The following is a 13,344-nucleotide window of genomic DNA, read 5'->3' as shown; positions in this document are numbered from 1 at the left end:
AGGTGTGTGTGTGTTCAGGAGACAGGTGTGTGTGTGTTCAGGAGACAGGTGTGTGTGTGTTCAGGAGACAGGTGTGTGTGTGTACAGGAGACAGGTGTGTGTGTGTTCAGGAGACAGGTGTGTGTGTGTACAGGAGACAGGTGTGTGTGTGTTCAGGAGACAGGTGTGTGTGTGTGTTCAGGATACAGGTGTGTGTACAGGAGACAGGTGTGTGTTCAGGAGACAGGTGTGTGTGTGTGTGTTCATGAGACAGGTGTGTGTTCAGGAGACAGGTGTGTGTTCAGGAGACAGGTGTGTGTGTGTACAGGAGACAGGTGTGTGTGTGTACAGGAGACAGGTGTGTGTGTGTTCAGGAGACAGGTGTGTGTGTGTTCAGGAGACAGGTGTGTGTGTGTGTGTTCATGAGACAGGTGTGTGTTCAGGAGACAGGTGTGTGTTCAGGAGACAGGTGTGTGTTCAGGAGACAGGTGTGTGTGTGTGTGTTCAGGATACAGGTGTGTGTTCAGGAGACAGGTGTGTGTTCAGGAGACAGGTGTGTGTTCAGGAGACAGGTGTGTGTTCAGGAGACAGGTGTGTGTGTGTTCAGGATACAGGTGTGTGTTCAGGAGACAGGTGTGTGTTCAGGAGACAGGTGTGTGTGTGTTCAGGATACAGGTGTGTGTTCAGGAGACAGGTGTGTGTGTGTTCAGGATACAGGTGTGTGTTCAGGAGACAGGTGTGTGTGTGTGTGTTCAGGATACAGGTGTGTGTTCAGGAGACAGGTGTGTGTTCAGGAGACAGGTGTGTGTTCAGGAGACAGGTGTGTGTTCAGGAGACAGGTGTGTGTGTGTTCAGGATACAGGTGTGTGTTCAGGAGACAGGTGTGTGTTCAGGAGACAGGTGTGTGTGTGTGTTCAGGAGACAGGTGTGTGTACAGGAGACAGGTGTGTGTGTGTTCAGGAGACAGGTGTGTGTGTGTTCAGGATACAGGTGTGTGTTCAGGAGACAGGTGAGGACGTCTCCAATGAGTCCAGTACAGGTGAATACAAGGCACGTTGAGTTATGGGCCAGTAAGTGATAAATGATTGTGAGTAAGTGTGAATAAGTGATTTTGGTTCATGCACACAAGAAATGGTGAAATGAAGTCCAGCAGATGTTCTGGCGCCACCTATAGGCTGTACTGAACACGCTGTAGTTGACCTGTTCTCCACCTGGACCTGAGGATCCCTGCCAGGTCTGCGGGTGATTGGACTGTGTGTCTGTTTGGTGTTGATGTTCCACTGAGAACATTGTGAAGACGATAGAATAAATCTGAGATCAATAATATCAGTACCAGCGTCTGGACTCAAGTTCTGATGGAAGACAAAGAAAAACAGCAACAAATATGACTTATTTCTTTAAAACTTATGTCTTTGCTAAAAAGGCAGTATTGACTCGGGCAACACTTTATAACAACCATCAATAATAAATGGTACATTTATGGTTTATTAGATTCGTTTACAGTTTTTTCTCGATTGTTTACACACATTTTGTGAAAGCATGCCTCATGCTCTCAGAACTCTACACACAAATCAAAAATCACACACACACAACGAGCAAAACCCTCAATTCTCCTGCAAAATGAAACTTTACATTCAAAACAATGTTATTTCTTCTCAAAATGGTGTTTTGTTTTCAAATGACACACAAACCATCAAATGAAGAGACATGTATAAGAACCAGCTGAACACTGATGTGCTCAGTGTAAAACACTATGATGAATGGAAACACTTCTTCTTCATTCATCAAAATGACTTAGACCTTTTTTGTTCAGTTACACTTACTACAGTCAGTACATACAGAAGTGTGATGTAAAATATTTGAGAATATTGTTTTTATACTCAGAACACATAAATACACAGTAACATATATATTTTATTTTTCCCACAAAAACAATGTACACAGTGTTCATCCCAACCAACACAAAGTGCGTATACAACAATATACGGTCTACCTACAAAACAACAGAAGAATTTACTGTACACAGTTACAGTAAAAAAAAAAAAAAAAAAAAAAAAAAACCTGTGCAGCATGCTCTCCTCTGTTTCAGCCACAGCACCTCATCCTCATCACAAGCCGTGTTTTCCCGGCCAAGCAGCAGGAGAAACATCACCTAGCATGGTGAATCCAGCCATGAAAAGCACCAGCTGCTACATATCCACATGCATCTTCCATAGCTTGGAGAAGGGGTGTACACATTTGTGGATTTGTGGATTTCGGTCAGACACTTTACAAAAAATTCTCAATAGAATATGGAGGGAGGTAAAGCGTGGTTGGGCAGTGAACCAGTTAGGAACCAGAGCAGCCCAGTGGAAACTTACGTTGTCCCAAATGACAGCGTACCTGAGCTGCTCTGGTGGAGTGAGTGTGTTGTGTAGGTGTCCAGGTGTTTGCCCATGTGATGAGTCAGTGTGCACAGTAGGGCAATTCACTTTAGAATTTTGAATGACAGAGTGTTCCTTGTGAAAGCAAGAGATTTTCTTCATGAAAATTGTGCCAAATGCAGAGAATTGTGTGTAGTGTTTTGAAAAAGTGTGTTTTAGAACTGCAGTTTGAGTGTAAAGCAGGAATTGTGCTTGTAGTTTAGCAGAACTGGTTCAGGGGGTTGGTGCATCAGTTACATGTTGTGGTCATTGTGTCTCAAGTACCAGTTTTTGTGTGTAAACAATTGAGAAAAACTGTAAGTTATTTCTCTGTTAAGAAACAATGAAATAAAACATTTATTAATCAGATGTTTAAAAACTCCAATCACAATTCTTTAACAGTCGCCTAAATGATGTTCAAAAATGAACTACACAGCATTTATTAACCATTTACATTATTATTATTATATATTATCATCATCATGAACATCAACTGAACCTTTGATGAATAAATAAAGAGTTATTTACTGAATAGTTGATACATTGATACACAGTGAAATAACTTATTTTTTTAAAAGATTTTTTGTGGCATAAACACCTTTATTAGCAGTAGACAGAGAGGAAACATGCAGCAAAGGACCTCCAGCCGGAATCAAACCAGGGTCAGCTGTGTTTTATGGCATGCGCTCCAACCACTCGACCACCTGCGCGCGCCACAGTGAAATAACTATTAACTAATGTTAAATTCACAGGACATTTACATTTTTTTATTATTTATAATTGATTATTTTCAGAGTTCACATGGAGCGGCGCCTGAGAACAAACACCACCCTGTCAGTCAGCCGCTGAGGAGGCTGTGGCGTCGTTCAGCTTCGTTTAGATCTACGTGACGTATGTGTTGCTGAGCAGAGGATTGTGGGTCAGAACAGCCCGAGGCTGCAACATGAGCCCGGATGTAGTCGGGTAGTGGGACGGGTCCTGGACAGTTACTGTGTCTCAGTTCAGGTCTGCATCCTTCAGAGGAGCATCTGAAGTCTGTCCCAGTCTGAAGGCTCCTCCAGATGCTCCTTCTTCTCCCTGTTTCTGGAGGATGCACCGCTACGATCCTTCGTGGCCTCACATATCCCAAGAGTCTTTGTGCGCCCCAAAAAGAAGAAAGAAAGAGAGAAAATGGCGACATCACGTGGCGTAGATCGTCACTTTCGCGGGCCTGGGCGGCAGAAATGGTGACATAAGGGTAAAACATCTGGTGACGCAACCAGGAAATGCTCCAAAGGCTAGACCGTCACATTTAACAACGGCTGACCAGGTTAACAAGCTCTCTCTGAAGGACTCGCCTTCAAAGACCTCAAAGGCTGAGTCCTTCAGAGCAGTGCTCCCCAACCACCGGGCCGCGGACCGGTACTGGTCTGTGGGTCGGTTGGTACCGGGCCGCAGAGAAAGAATAAATACGTTATTTTATTTCCGTTATATTGACGATCATACTTGGAAAGTTGTTTTATTTTGAAAAATGGATTCTCTTTTAACAACATCCGTCTGTTCCTCTTGGCGTGCCCCCCCCCAGTCCGTCAAAATTATGTCGTACATGAAACCCGTCCGCAGTGCAAAAAAGGTTGGGGACCACTGCTTCAGAGGACGCAGACCCTGAACTGAGACACAGCAGGTGTTGTAGTGCCAGAACAGGAAGTGACCTCGCCTCACACCTGAGGTCTCTACTCTTCCCTGATTGGCTCATAGAAATGTGTGTTTGCTGCATTTCAAGGATCCAACTGTAAAGTCCTCCAGAGGATGTCTTTAATCTCATCACAGCTAATAATACACACACACAGACACACACACACACACACACTAACATTGTGTGCAGGTGACTGGACAGTTTGTGAGCTGGGTACTACAGATCATCACAGTAACGAGCAGACTTCATTCTCTCTGGAATCGTCTTCAGGTGGAAGTGTTTTGGAGATACTGGTTTCAGACTGGTTCTGGTCCACCTCACCGTCTCTCTGTTACATGATCTGGTCTTTTCTGGCTCAGAGGTTAAGACTGATTGTCTTAACGACCTCTCAGATAATCTGATCTGGATTCTGCCCGGTAACAGGTTGTGAGGGGTCCACATGAGATATAAAACCAGTAGGAGGATTATAATAATGTGTGATTTATTCAGAGTCACAGAATGGTTCTGGTGTCAGTCTCTGTTGGTTTGAAGGGTTTTATTTTAATTTAATTTAATTTAATTTAATTGGACAGTGTGGGAAGATCTGCTTCCTGTTTCACTGCCTGGTCACCTGAAGCTGAGAGGTTCACTCAGTGAGTCCAGGTTATATTAATGATAACGAGCAGTCTGTTTCCATCAGCAGGCAGACTGACTGACAGCACTGTCGGATCAGAAACATGCTGCTCATGATGGCGGGCTTTAAAACAGTGAACTTGTCCTTTAAAGGACTTGGACATGGCTCCGCCCCCCCGGGCCCCCTGGTGTCTTCCTGCGTCATGGCCGCTGTCCTTTGGCCTTCAGCTGACATCAGCAGTTAATCTGTTCCTCTGAGCTGATTAACTCTCTTCATCTGCTGAGCTGCTGTGAGACACCGTCACTCCCTGAAGGCGGAGGCCGCCACGCCAGGAGCAGGTAGAGGTTTGGTATCTCGCTCAATGATGCTTCAACATGGAGCCGGGGATTCAAACCAGCCACCGTCTGATTACTGGACGACCCGCTCTAACTCCTGAGGTGCTGAACTGTAAAACTCTGAAGCTCTGATAGTAAACAATTCATCTGCTGACACAAGAAAACACATTTCACACTCCAAACAAAGATCACAGCTGGAAATATGTCTGTGCACGTGCACACACCTGTCCGTGCACGTGCACACACCTGTCTGTGCACGTGCACACACCTGTCTGTGTTGTAATCAGCGTGTTGGTGAGTTTGATAAAAGACGAGTCAGGCAGTCTGGGTCAGTCAACATCTCTTTATAGATTCTTATCGTACACAGCGGAGCGACTACAAGCTCCGACTGACCCACAACAAACATCACAACTCTCCATATTACAAAGAAAGAGACACAGAGACATTACAGCCGGTACCTGGAACCTGAAGTTCTCTTTAAACTGATCCTTTAATCACTAACAGCTGATCCAAAGTAACTCTGTAGAACTGAACACAGACCAGAACCACACACACTCTCTGATGCAGCTTCCTGTCTGTCAGACGGAGGAAACACAAGGCTGCCCGGACCGAACGCTCAGTGGACCCGGTGTTCAGAGGTCAACACACTGTGATGTCATTCATGTGGTCGTTAGAGCCGGAACCAGAACCGGAACGTATCAGGGGGCTGCTGCGACCCGGACCGATTCACTTGATGAGTAAACACACAAAGTTTCTGTGTTTGGTTGTTTTAGATTGTAAATGTGGCGCCGGCCCGTTTGCTGCAGCGGGCCGGGCTCTGGTGAGGTGGACGATGTTTCAGGTCTGCTGGCTGTTCTTCTGTTAGCATCGTTGCTAACAGGTGGCTCACTGTGTAAAATATTATTTTAGAGGCTAATTTTTACATTTCTCTGTAAAGAAGCACAATGTTAACACTGTTGACAGTTTAAGAGCCTCAACGCTTCACATTTCAATCAATAAATGAATATAACGACCTCTATCCTCAGGGGAGTGTTCGGTCGGGGCAGCCAGAGACACTAAACTTTAATATTAGCTGAAGATGAGATCACAGAGTGTGTTGGTTCTGCTGCAGCGTCAGAGTAAAAAACATTCCTGTTTCAGGGTGAAGCAGCGTCGCTGACACGGAGCCAGACGGCCGAGCCGAGCCGAGCCGAGCCGAGCCAGCCCGAGCCGAGCCCGTTCGGTCCCGTCATGTGCTTCAGCTCACAGACGTTAGCATTAACGCTAGCTATCGTTGCTTCAACTGAAGGAAGTGAAGCTGTGATCGTTCAGGAAGTAAAATCATCAACAAACCTTCAAAAACACAAAGTGTGAACGTCAAAGATTTTAGTTTGGAGTTCTGTTCATTTTCAAATTAGAAAAATAATAAATGATATTATAAATGTTATAAAAATGACTTTGAGAAGCTGCATGAATCTGCCTCACTGCCTACATACCTCCGTACCGCCTGCTGGTCAGGAGCGGTACTGCAGCCCGGCTGTGTTCAGGATGTCTGCCGTCTGTTTCCATGACAACTGGTGACGACCAGAGTCCGACCGATACTCGATGTCTGAGACACAAATCCCAGCATGTGGACGTAAAGACGATTCTGATGTTTGCTTCTCACATAAACAAACAAGTTTGGCAAGAATGAAGTTATTGTTCACTGCGCTCTCTGCTGGACAGACCGAGCAACTGCAACAGTTTCTAAACATGTTCAATATGTGATCAATGAGCTGATATCAGCTGATCAAAGGTCAGTGATGAGGTATCGGTCGGGCTCCGGTGTCCAGTCTGTCCGGCCTGAAGGTGACTGACAGGAGGCTTTAATGAGGGGGCGGGGTTAATTAAATATTCGTATATAATTTAATGTTTTGTAACGCAGACGTTTTATTTACAGCAGCAGGTTTCTGTTCCTCCTGTTTAAAAATAAACTCTGTTCAACATATTTACAGAATGGAAAATATCACATGACATTCACAGTAAATTTAAACAATTTGTTCACTTTGAACGAGTGTGAGTGTGTGTGTGTGTGAGAGAGTGTGTGTGTCTGTGTGTGTGAGTGTGAGTGTGTGTGTGTGTGTGAGAGAGTGTGTGTGTCTGTGTGTGTGAGTGTGTACAGCTGGTGGAGAAGACTTCTCCTCTCTCGCTCCCTGTTTACTGGGCGAGAGGCAGGTGGAGGAGGGGGAGGAGAGGGGAGAGACCTCAGTGTCCTGTGAGGTGGGCGGGGCTCTCAGCCGGCGGCCTCCTCTGCGCCCTCCTCCACCTGATTGGCCTTCCCCATCGTCTTCATCTTGGCAAGCAGGTCGCTGAACGTCTCCTTCACACCTTTCTCCAGCAGCCAGCCTTCACTCTCACACTCGGGGTTTTCCGGGTCCTCCATCGTCTCCAGAGCCGTGCAGAGGTACTTCAACCCCGCCATGTCCACCGACTGACACACACACACACACACACACACACACACAGGTTAGTGTACAGGTCATACATCACATCAGTTCTGCTGCTGATGAAGCTGCTCTCCGCTCCAGCAGGGGGCGACATGTTAATGACGTGAGCCTCGTCATGCACTTTGTGTTTCACAGTTTTGAGGAAAACAACAAAGATAATCCATAAACCTCTGGGACAGGTGGGTACCTTAGCTTAGCTTAGCTTAGCTTAACTGCTAAATATTTGTACTGTGATTCAGGACGTCCAATAAAACGTCCAAAAAAGGGAAAGATCATCAGATTATTGATGAGCATTACACGTGACGTTCTGATCCGTGATGACCCGTGTCACTGACGAGGCTTCTGATTGGTTGGGTGAGCTGCGTTCCTCTGAGAGAGAGATTGAGTTCATCTGCGTCACGCTTGAGGTCAAACTTGTTGTTTTGACCCACATAATGAATCGTCTTCACTCTTTCAGGAACTGTCCCTGAACTTCCCAGAATGCAACCTGTTGCTTCTGCGGGCAGATTAACCCCCCCCCCCCCCCCCCCCCCAGAATAGTTCCTGATCCTCAGTTAGCCTCAGCAGCACCCGGCATCTTAGCACGCCACTGCCTCAGCACGATCCACGGGTCAGAACCACAAGTCAGATCCTCTGAGTCACACATAGAACGAGTCACAGCAGGAGTCGAGTAAAACGTGACGGATGTTTCCGTTAATGTCAGACAGAAACCGCAGACTTCAGGTCAGATTCAGATGAACTCTGAACATTAAAATCAAACATGCTGTCTGATCAATAACTGTGATAGATGCAGAAACCTAACCGACGAATGTTAGAAATGTATTTTCAAATTATTAACTGTAAAAATCATCATCACATTTTATAAACTTTGAAATGCCGTCATTTAAAAAAAGTTTTTCAAATTGATGGTTTTGTTTTGTTAAGAAGCTGCAGCTCCTTCAGCGCTAATGCTAATCACTCGCTAATCAATTATGCTATTGACCTGATGCGTTTAAGGTCGCTGCAGGTGTGCTGCGATTATCTCCTTCAAATCAGAGGATTAAGTGGAGAACTCATCCTGTGTTCACCTCCAGGAGAAAGTCCTCCGATCAGAAACAGCAGCAGCTCAGAAGAACTTTGAGCTCTCCGTTTCTCCTCGTTAGCTAATTTTCTGTCTCAAGAAAACCTGTTTCAACAGCCCCGCCCCTCGGCAGTGCCGTCCAATCAGAGCCTCTCACTACAGTCTTCCTCACATGATCAGCTGAATGCAGACGTGCAGCAGGAAGACGTGAACCATGAAGAACTAAACAGTTCTCCTGAAGAGCGATTTCACAGACGTTTAAGCTTCGATCTGATTGGTTGTTTCCTGACGGACCAAAAATGTTAGAACTGCACCTGAAGGAACAGGAAGTTCCCCACAGCGCTGATAATGGACCAACCAGCTCGTTTCTACCTGTGATGTCATAAGATGTAACAGGATGTGATGGTGCTGCTGATCACATGGATCTGACTGGTTGTTTCCTGTATCTGCTCCTCCCTCATCTGCACATTAACGTGACAAAACTCAGTAAATATGAAGCCGCAGCAGCCACTGGTTAGCTTAGCTTAGCATACAGACTGTAAACAAGGGGGAACAGTGGACTACTTCCTGGTTCTCTTGTCAGGAGACTCCAGGAAATGTTCCAGGACATGACTTCCTGTCAGACAAAGCTGACACGTTAACTCTTCAGTTTTTGTTCAGATGAAATAAACCTGATCTGATGTGTTCATCGGGGAGCTGTGGTGCTGCTGCTCCCCCCGTTTCCAGTCTTTAGTCTATTTCACTGAATGTTGAACTGTTTCTTTTAGTGACAGTGTGGTCCAGGCTGGATGCTGATTGGCTGAAGCGGCTTACCTCCAGGAAGATGGTGCCGATAATGAGCACGCCGATGCTGCTCATCATACTGCTGAAGTAGGCGAAGAGTGCCTCGCGGCAGCCCCGGGTCCAGATGTTGAGCTCCTCAATGCGGTGGTCGTAATCGTAGTGGGCGGAGTTATTGGTCAGGTGGTGCTGGATGCAGGGCCGAGGGGAGCCGGGGTTACAGCAGCTGAAGGGGACGCTGTCCATCAGGAACTTCCCCTCCACGTTACTGAGGACGCGACTGAGGGACAAACACAGACGTTAGAGGTCACCGCCTGAAGGATGGGCTACTGTCCCACCTGAACCACCTGTCCCACCTGAACCACCTGAACCTCCTGAACCACCTGTCCCACCTGAACCTCCTGTCCCACCTGAACCACCTGTCCCACCTGTCCCACCTGTCCCACCTGTCCCACCTGAACCACCTGTCCCACCTGTCCCACCTGTACCGCCTGAACCACCTGTCCCACCTGAACCACATGTCCCACCTGTCCCACCTGAGCCACCTGTCCCACCTGAACCACCTGTCCCACCTGTCCCACCTGAACCACCTGTCCCACCTGAACCACATGTCCCACCTGTCCCACCTGAGCCACCTGTCCCACCTGAACCACCTGTCCCACCTGTCCCACCTGAACCACCTGAACCTCCTGAACCACCTGAACCACCTGTCCCACCTGAGCCACCTGAGCCACCTGTCCCACCTGTCCCACCTGAACCACCTGAACCTCCTGAACCACCTGAACCACCTGTCCCACCTGAGCCACCTGTCCCACCTGTCCCACCTGAATCACCTGAACCACCTGTCCCACCTGAACCTCCTGAACCACCTGTCCCACCTGTCCCACCTGAACCACCTGAACCACCTGTCCCACCTGAGCCACCTGTCCCACCTGTCCCACCTGAATCACCTGAACCACCTGTCCCACCTGAACCTCCTGAACCACCTGTCCCACCTGAACCACCTGTCCCACCTGAGCCACCTGAACCACCTGTCCCACCTGAACCACCTGTCCCACCTGTCCCACCTGAACCTCCTGAACCACCAGAACCACCTGTCCCACCTGAACCTCCAGAACCACCTGTCCCACCTGAACCACCTGTCCCACCTGTCCCACCTGAACCTCCTGAACCTCCTGAACCACCTGTCCCACCTGAACCTCCTGAACCACCTGTCCCACCTGAACCTCCTGAACCACCTGTCCCACCTGAACCTCCTGAACCACCTGAACCTCCTGAACCACCTGTACCACCTGTCCCACCTGAACCTCCTGAACCTCCTGAACCACCTGAACCACCTGAACCTCCTGGACCCTCCAGGCTTCTGTTCAGAGCCTCTGACTGACTGTCCAACAATTAACATTAACAAACATCGACAAAACCCAAATAAAGACGACAACCAACAGATGCTCTCCGAGTCGTTTGTGGTTTTGTTTCTCTTTGTCTTCATGTGATTTCTGACTTTCCAGAAATAGTTTCAACAAATCGACCCGTTGACCTTTTCTGTAGCGTGACCATCAGGAAAAAAACCTTTCTGTTGTTTTTATTCTTTAAATGTTAAAATCAATTCATTTGACAAGAAAACATCATCAGCATAAAATGACACACTTTGATAAACAGTGAGAGTCCGAGTATAGAACCCTGAGGAACGCCCACAACACGAGGACGACTGGAACCTCACTGTGTTTTCTACTCGTTCAGCAGTGAATTCCCCCCGATGGTGATAAACAACCTAATCAGAGGAGGTTAACGAGCGATTTATCTGTTTCATTTTGTCTGTCAGAGTATAAACTGGTTCAAACCATGATGTTAGTGTCCTGTTAATAACTGAGCTAACTAGCCAGCTAGCACAGATCTCTATCATGGCTGACATAGTGTGGCTGGGCTTCCACCAGGCTAACGTTAGCTAGCAGTCAGACTGAAGGACTGTAGAGGCGGTAGTTCATTACAGCCACTACAACAAACAACATGCTGATGATTTCTCTCTGAACAGAAGAGTTTGTCCTTTTGGAGGCACCGTGGGAACAATCATGGGGTTCATCCTCTGGAGGTCAGAAATGTTTCCTGATGGCTAAAAATGTCTGAATCAAATCAAAATGTAATCTTTAAACCGAACTCATCTGAACCTCTGATCGGACACTTTGAGAAGTCACCGGTGTCCTCTGAGGGGGCGGAGCCTGAGCCTGGATGACAGCAGGTTAAAATTGGATGATGGGAAATAATCATCTCAGAGGGAGAGAGTTATATCTCTTAAGTGCATTAACGCAGAAACAGGACACGCAAACACGCATCTACAACCCGCTGCAGCCGCAGAGTCGATCAGCTGACCAGTTCCCTATCATCAACATTAACATCACAAACAGTGGTGAGAGAATCAAGCGCTCCCTGGATAGCCTGGTTTGGTTTAACCTTGTCATGTTAGCGGGCTGTAATCTGCAGCGAGGTGGAAATCAGATCCTGACAGATTAAAGACTTAAGGAGGAGAAGCTGGTACATCGACCTCCAGCATGGGAACTTTTACCTCCTCAAATCCCTCATTTATCCTCCACTGACCCTGTTTAACTGAACTCAGTCTGAAAGTTCAGTTAAAGTGAGATTCAGCTGAAAACACACGAGAGAGTCTGTTTGAATCTCGTTAGGAGCTTAGAGATGATTGCAGTTTGTGCCCTCGATGACCTCAGAGACAAAAATGAGCCACTGTTCAAAGAAGCGTGACCGAGCTGACCTTTCCTCGAGGGTTACAGAGAAAAACTGTCGACTAGTTTGATTCTAGAGATGCAAAGAATTCAGGTACCAGAGAACCTCTGAGGTTCTGGAGAAAGCACAGGATGGACATCACAGTTTCACAGTTTCAGCTGCAGTCTTGTGTCTGATACTCACTCTTTGACGGCGTCGTTGCTCATATCCAGGTAGCGGTTGCTGATCCACTGCACCTCGAACCAGTCCCTGAAGTTGTTGTTGCCGCAGCAGCGGAACTCGATCTGCGTCATGTCCAGCGTCCTCTTCATGAAGCAGCGACCCGGCGTGTCTGTGTCCTTGTAGAACTTGATGCTGTTCTTCAGGCCCTCGGCCAGCGTCAGGTACACGGCGAACTGCATGAGGAAGCAGAGCACAGCTGCCAGCAGCAGCAGGACGTTGAAGCCGCAGCACAGCGTCAGGTACGTCTTCAGCATCGGCTTCCACTTGGCGAACTTGACCGGGTCCAGAGAGTCGTGGCACACCTTTCCTCCAAAGGCGTTGATCCCACAGGCCAACAAGCCCACCATGATCAGCATGTTGGGCACCAAGTGACCCTCGTTGTTGTCCATCATTTCACTTCTCTTCCGCAGCTCGATCTTGAAGAAGATGCCGAGGCTGAAGATGAGGATCCCCACCATGACCGAGACCCAGTAGAGCATCCACAGACCCTGAGCCAGCTTCACCCGCTTCTGCAGGTTGAACTTCACCGGCATGAACGGCATTTTAACGGCTTAGTGCGACAAAACACTCAAATCAAAAGTCACTTCACGTCAGGAATCAGGAGGACGCAGTTTTAGAATCTGTCTAGTTTCAAAAAAGTAATCCGATCCAGAAAGAAGCAGCTGAATGCGACTCCACCAGAACTCCCAGTTTCAGACCCATAATGCCGAGCTGCAGTTCAGGACAGTCCATACTACTGGGGGGGCCGAGGGGTCTGCCATCAGATCAACCAAATATTCTCATAAAACAGGTGCGGCAGGCTCGGCACTGCGCTGCAGGAGAAAAGGTGTGAATGTGAGCGAGCTGCGACTCGTCATCCCAAACCTCCGAGCAGCTCTGATCCCATTAACAGCAGATCAGCCACTAATCCTCCAGATTACTGCTAATTGGTTTGATGTTAAGCAGCTGCTTCCGCTTCTCGGCCTGTCACAGCTCAGAGTTCAGTTCTGCTGACAGGAGCTCACCTGTCACCTCCCTGCAGGTGTTCCTCCGATGATACGTCCAGTCAGCAGAAAAGCCTTCAGAACCCGCCTGTAA

At 47.6% G+C, this 13,344-nt stretch overlaps 1 protein-coding gene across 1 annotated transcript; it reads right to left on the bottom strand.

The window, feature by feature from the left end:
• Positions 1-5,327: 5,327 nt before the first annotated feature.
• prph2b (peripherin 2b (retinal degeneration, slow)) lies at positions 5,328-13,181 on the bottom strand. The gene is made up of 3 exons (XM_030441924.1): positions 12,229-13,181; positions 9,343-9,589; positions 5,328-7,453 (listed from the first exon to the last, which is right to left on the bottom strand). The coding sequence occupies exons 1-3, from the start codon at positions 12,807-12,809 to the stop codon at positions 7,256-7,258; spliced, it is 1,026 nt and encodes a 341-aa protein (XP_030297784.1). The 5' UTR covers positions 12,810-13,181; the 3' UTR covers positions 5,328-7,255.
• Between the last annotated feature and the right edge of the window lie 163 nt (positions 13,182-13,344).

Source organism: Sparus aurata, chromosome 15 (assembly GCF_900880675.1).
Source record: "Sparus aurata chromosome 15, fSpaAur1.1, whole genome shotgun sequence".
In the NCBI taxonomy this organism is placed as follows: Eukaryota; Metazoa; Chordata; class Actinopteri; order Spariformes; family Sparidae; genus Sparus; species Sparus aurata.
This window is presented reverse-complemented; position numbering and strand designations above follow the sequence as displayed.

Coding starts and splice junctions, on each gene's coding strand:
- prph2b (XM_030441924.1), bottom strand. CDS start 12,809: ATGCCGTTCATGCCGGTGAAGTTCAACCTGCAGAAGCGGGTGAAGCTG. Junction 9,590..12,228: donor AGCAACGACGCCGTCAAAGA/GTGAGTATCAGA, acceptor TTTGTCCCTCAG/TCGCGTCCTCAGTAACGTGG. Junction 7,454..9,342: donor TCGGCACCATCTTCCTGGAG/GTAAGCCGCTTC, acceptor TGTGTGTGTCAG/TCGGTGGACATGGCGGGGTT.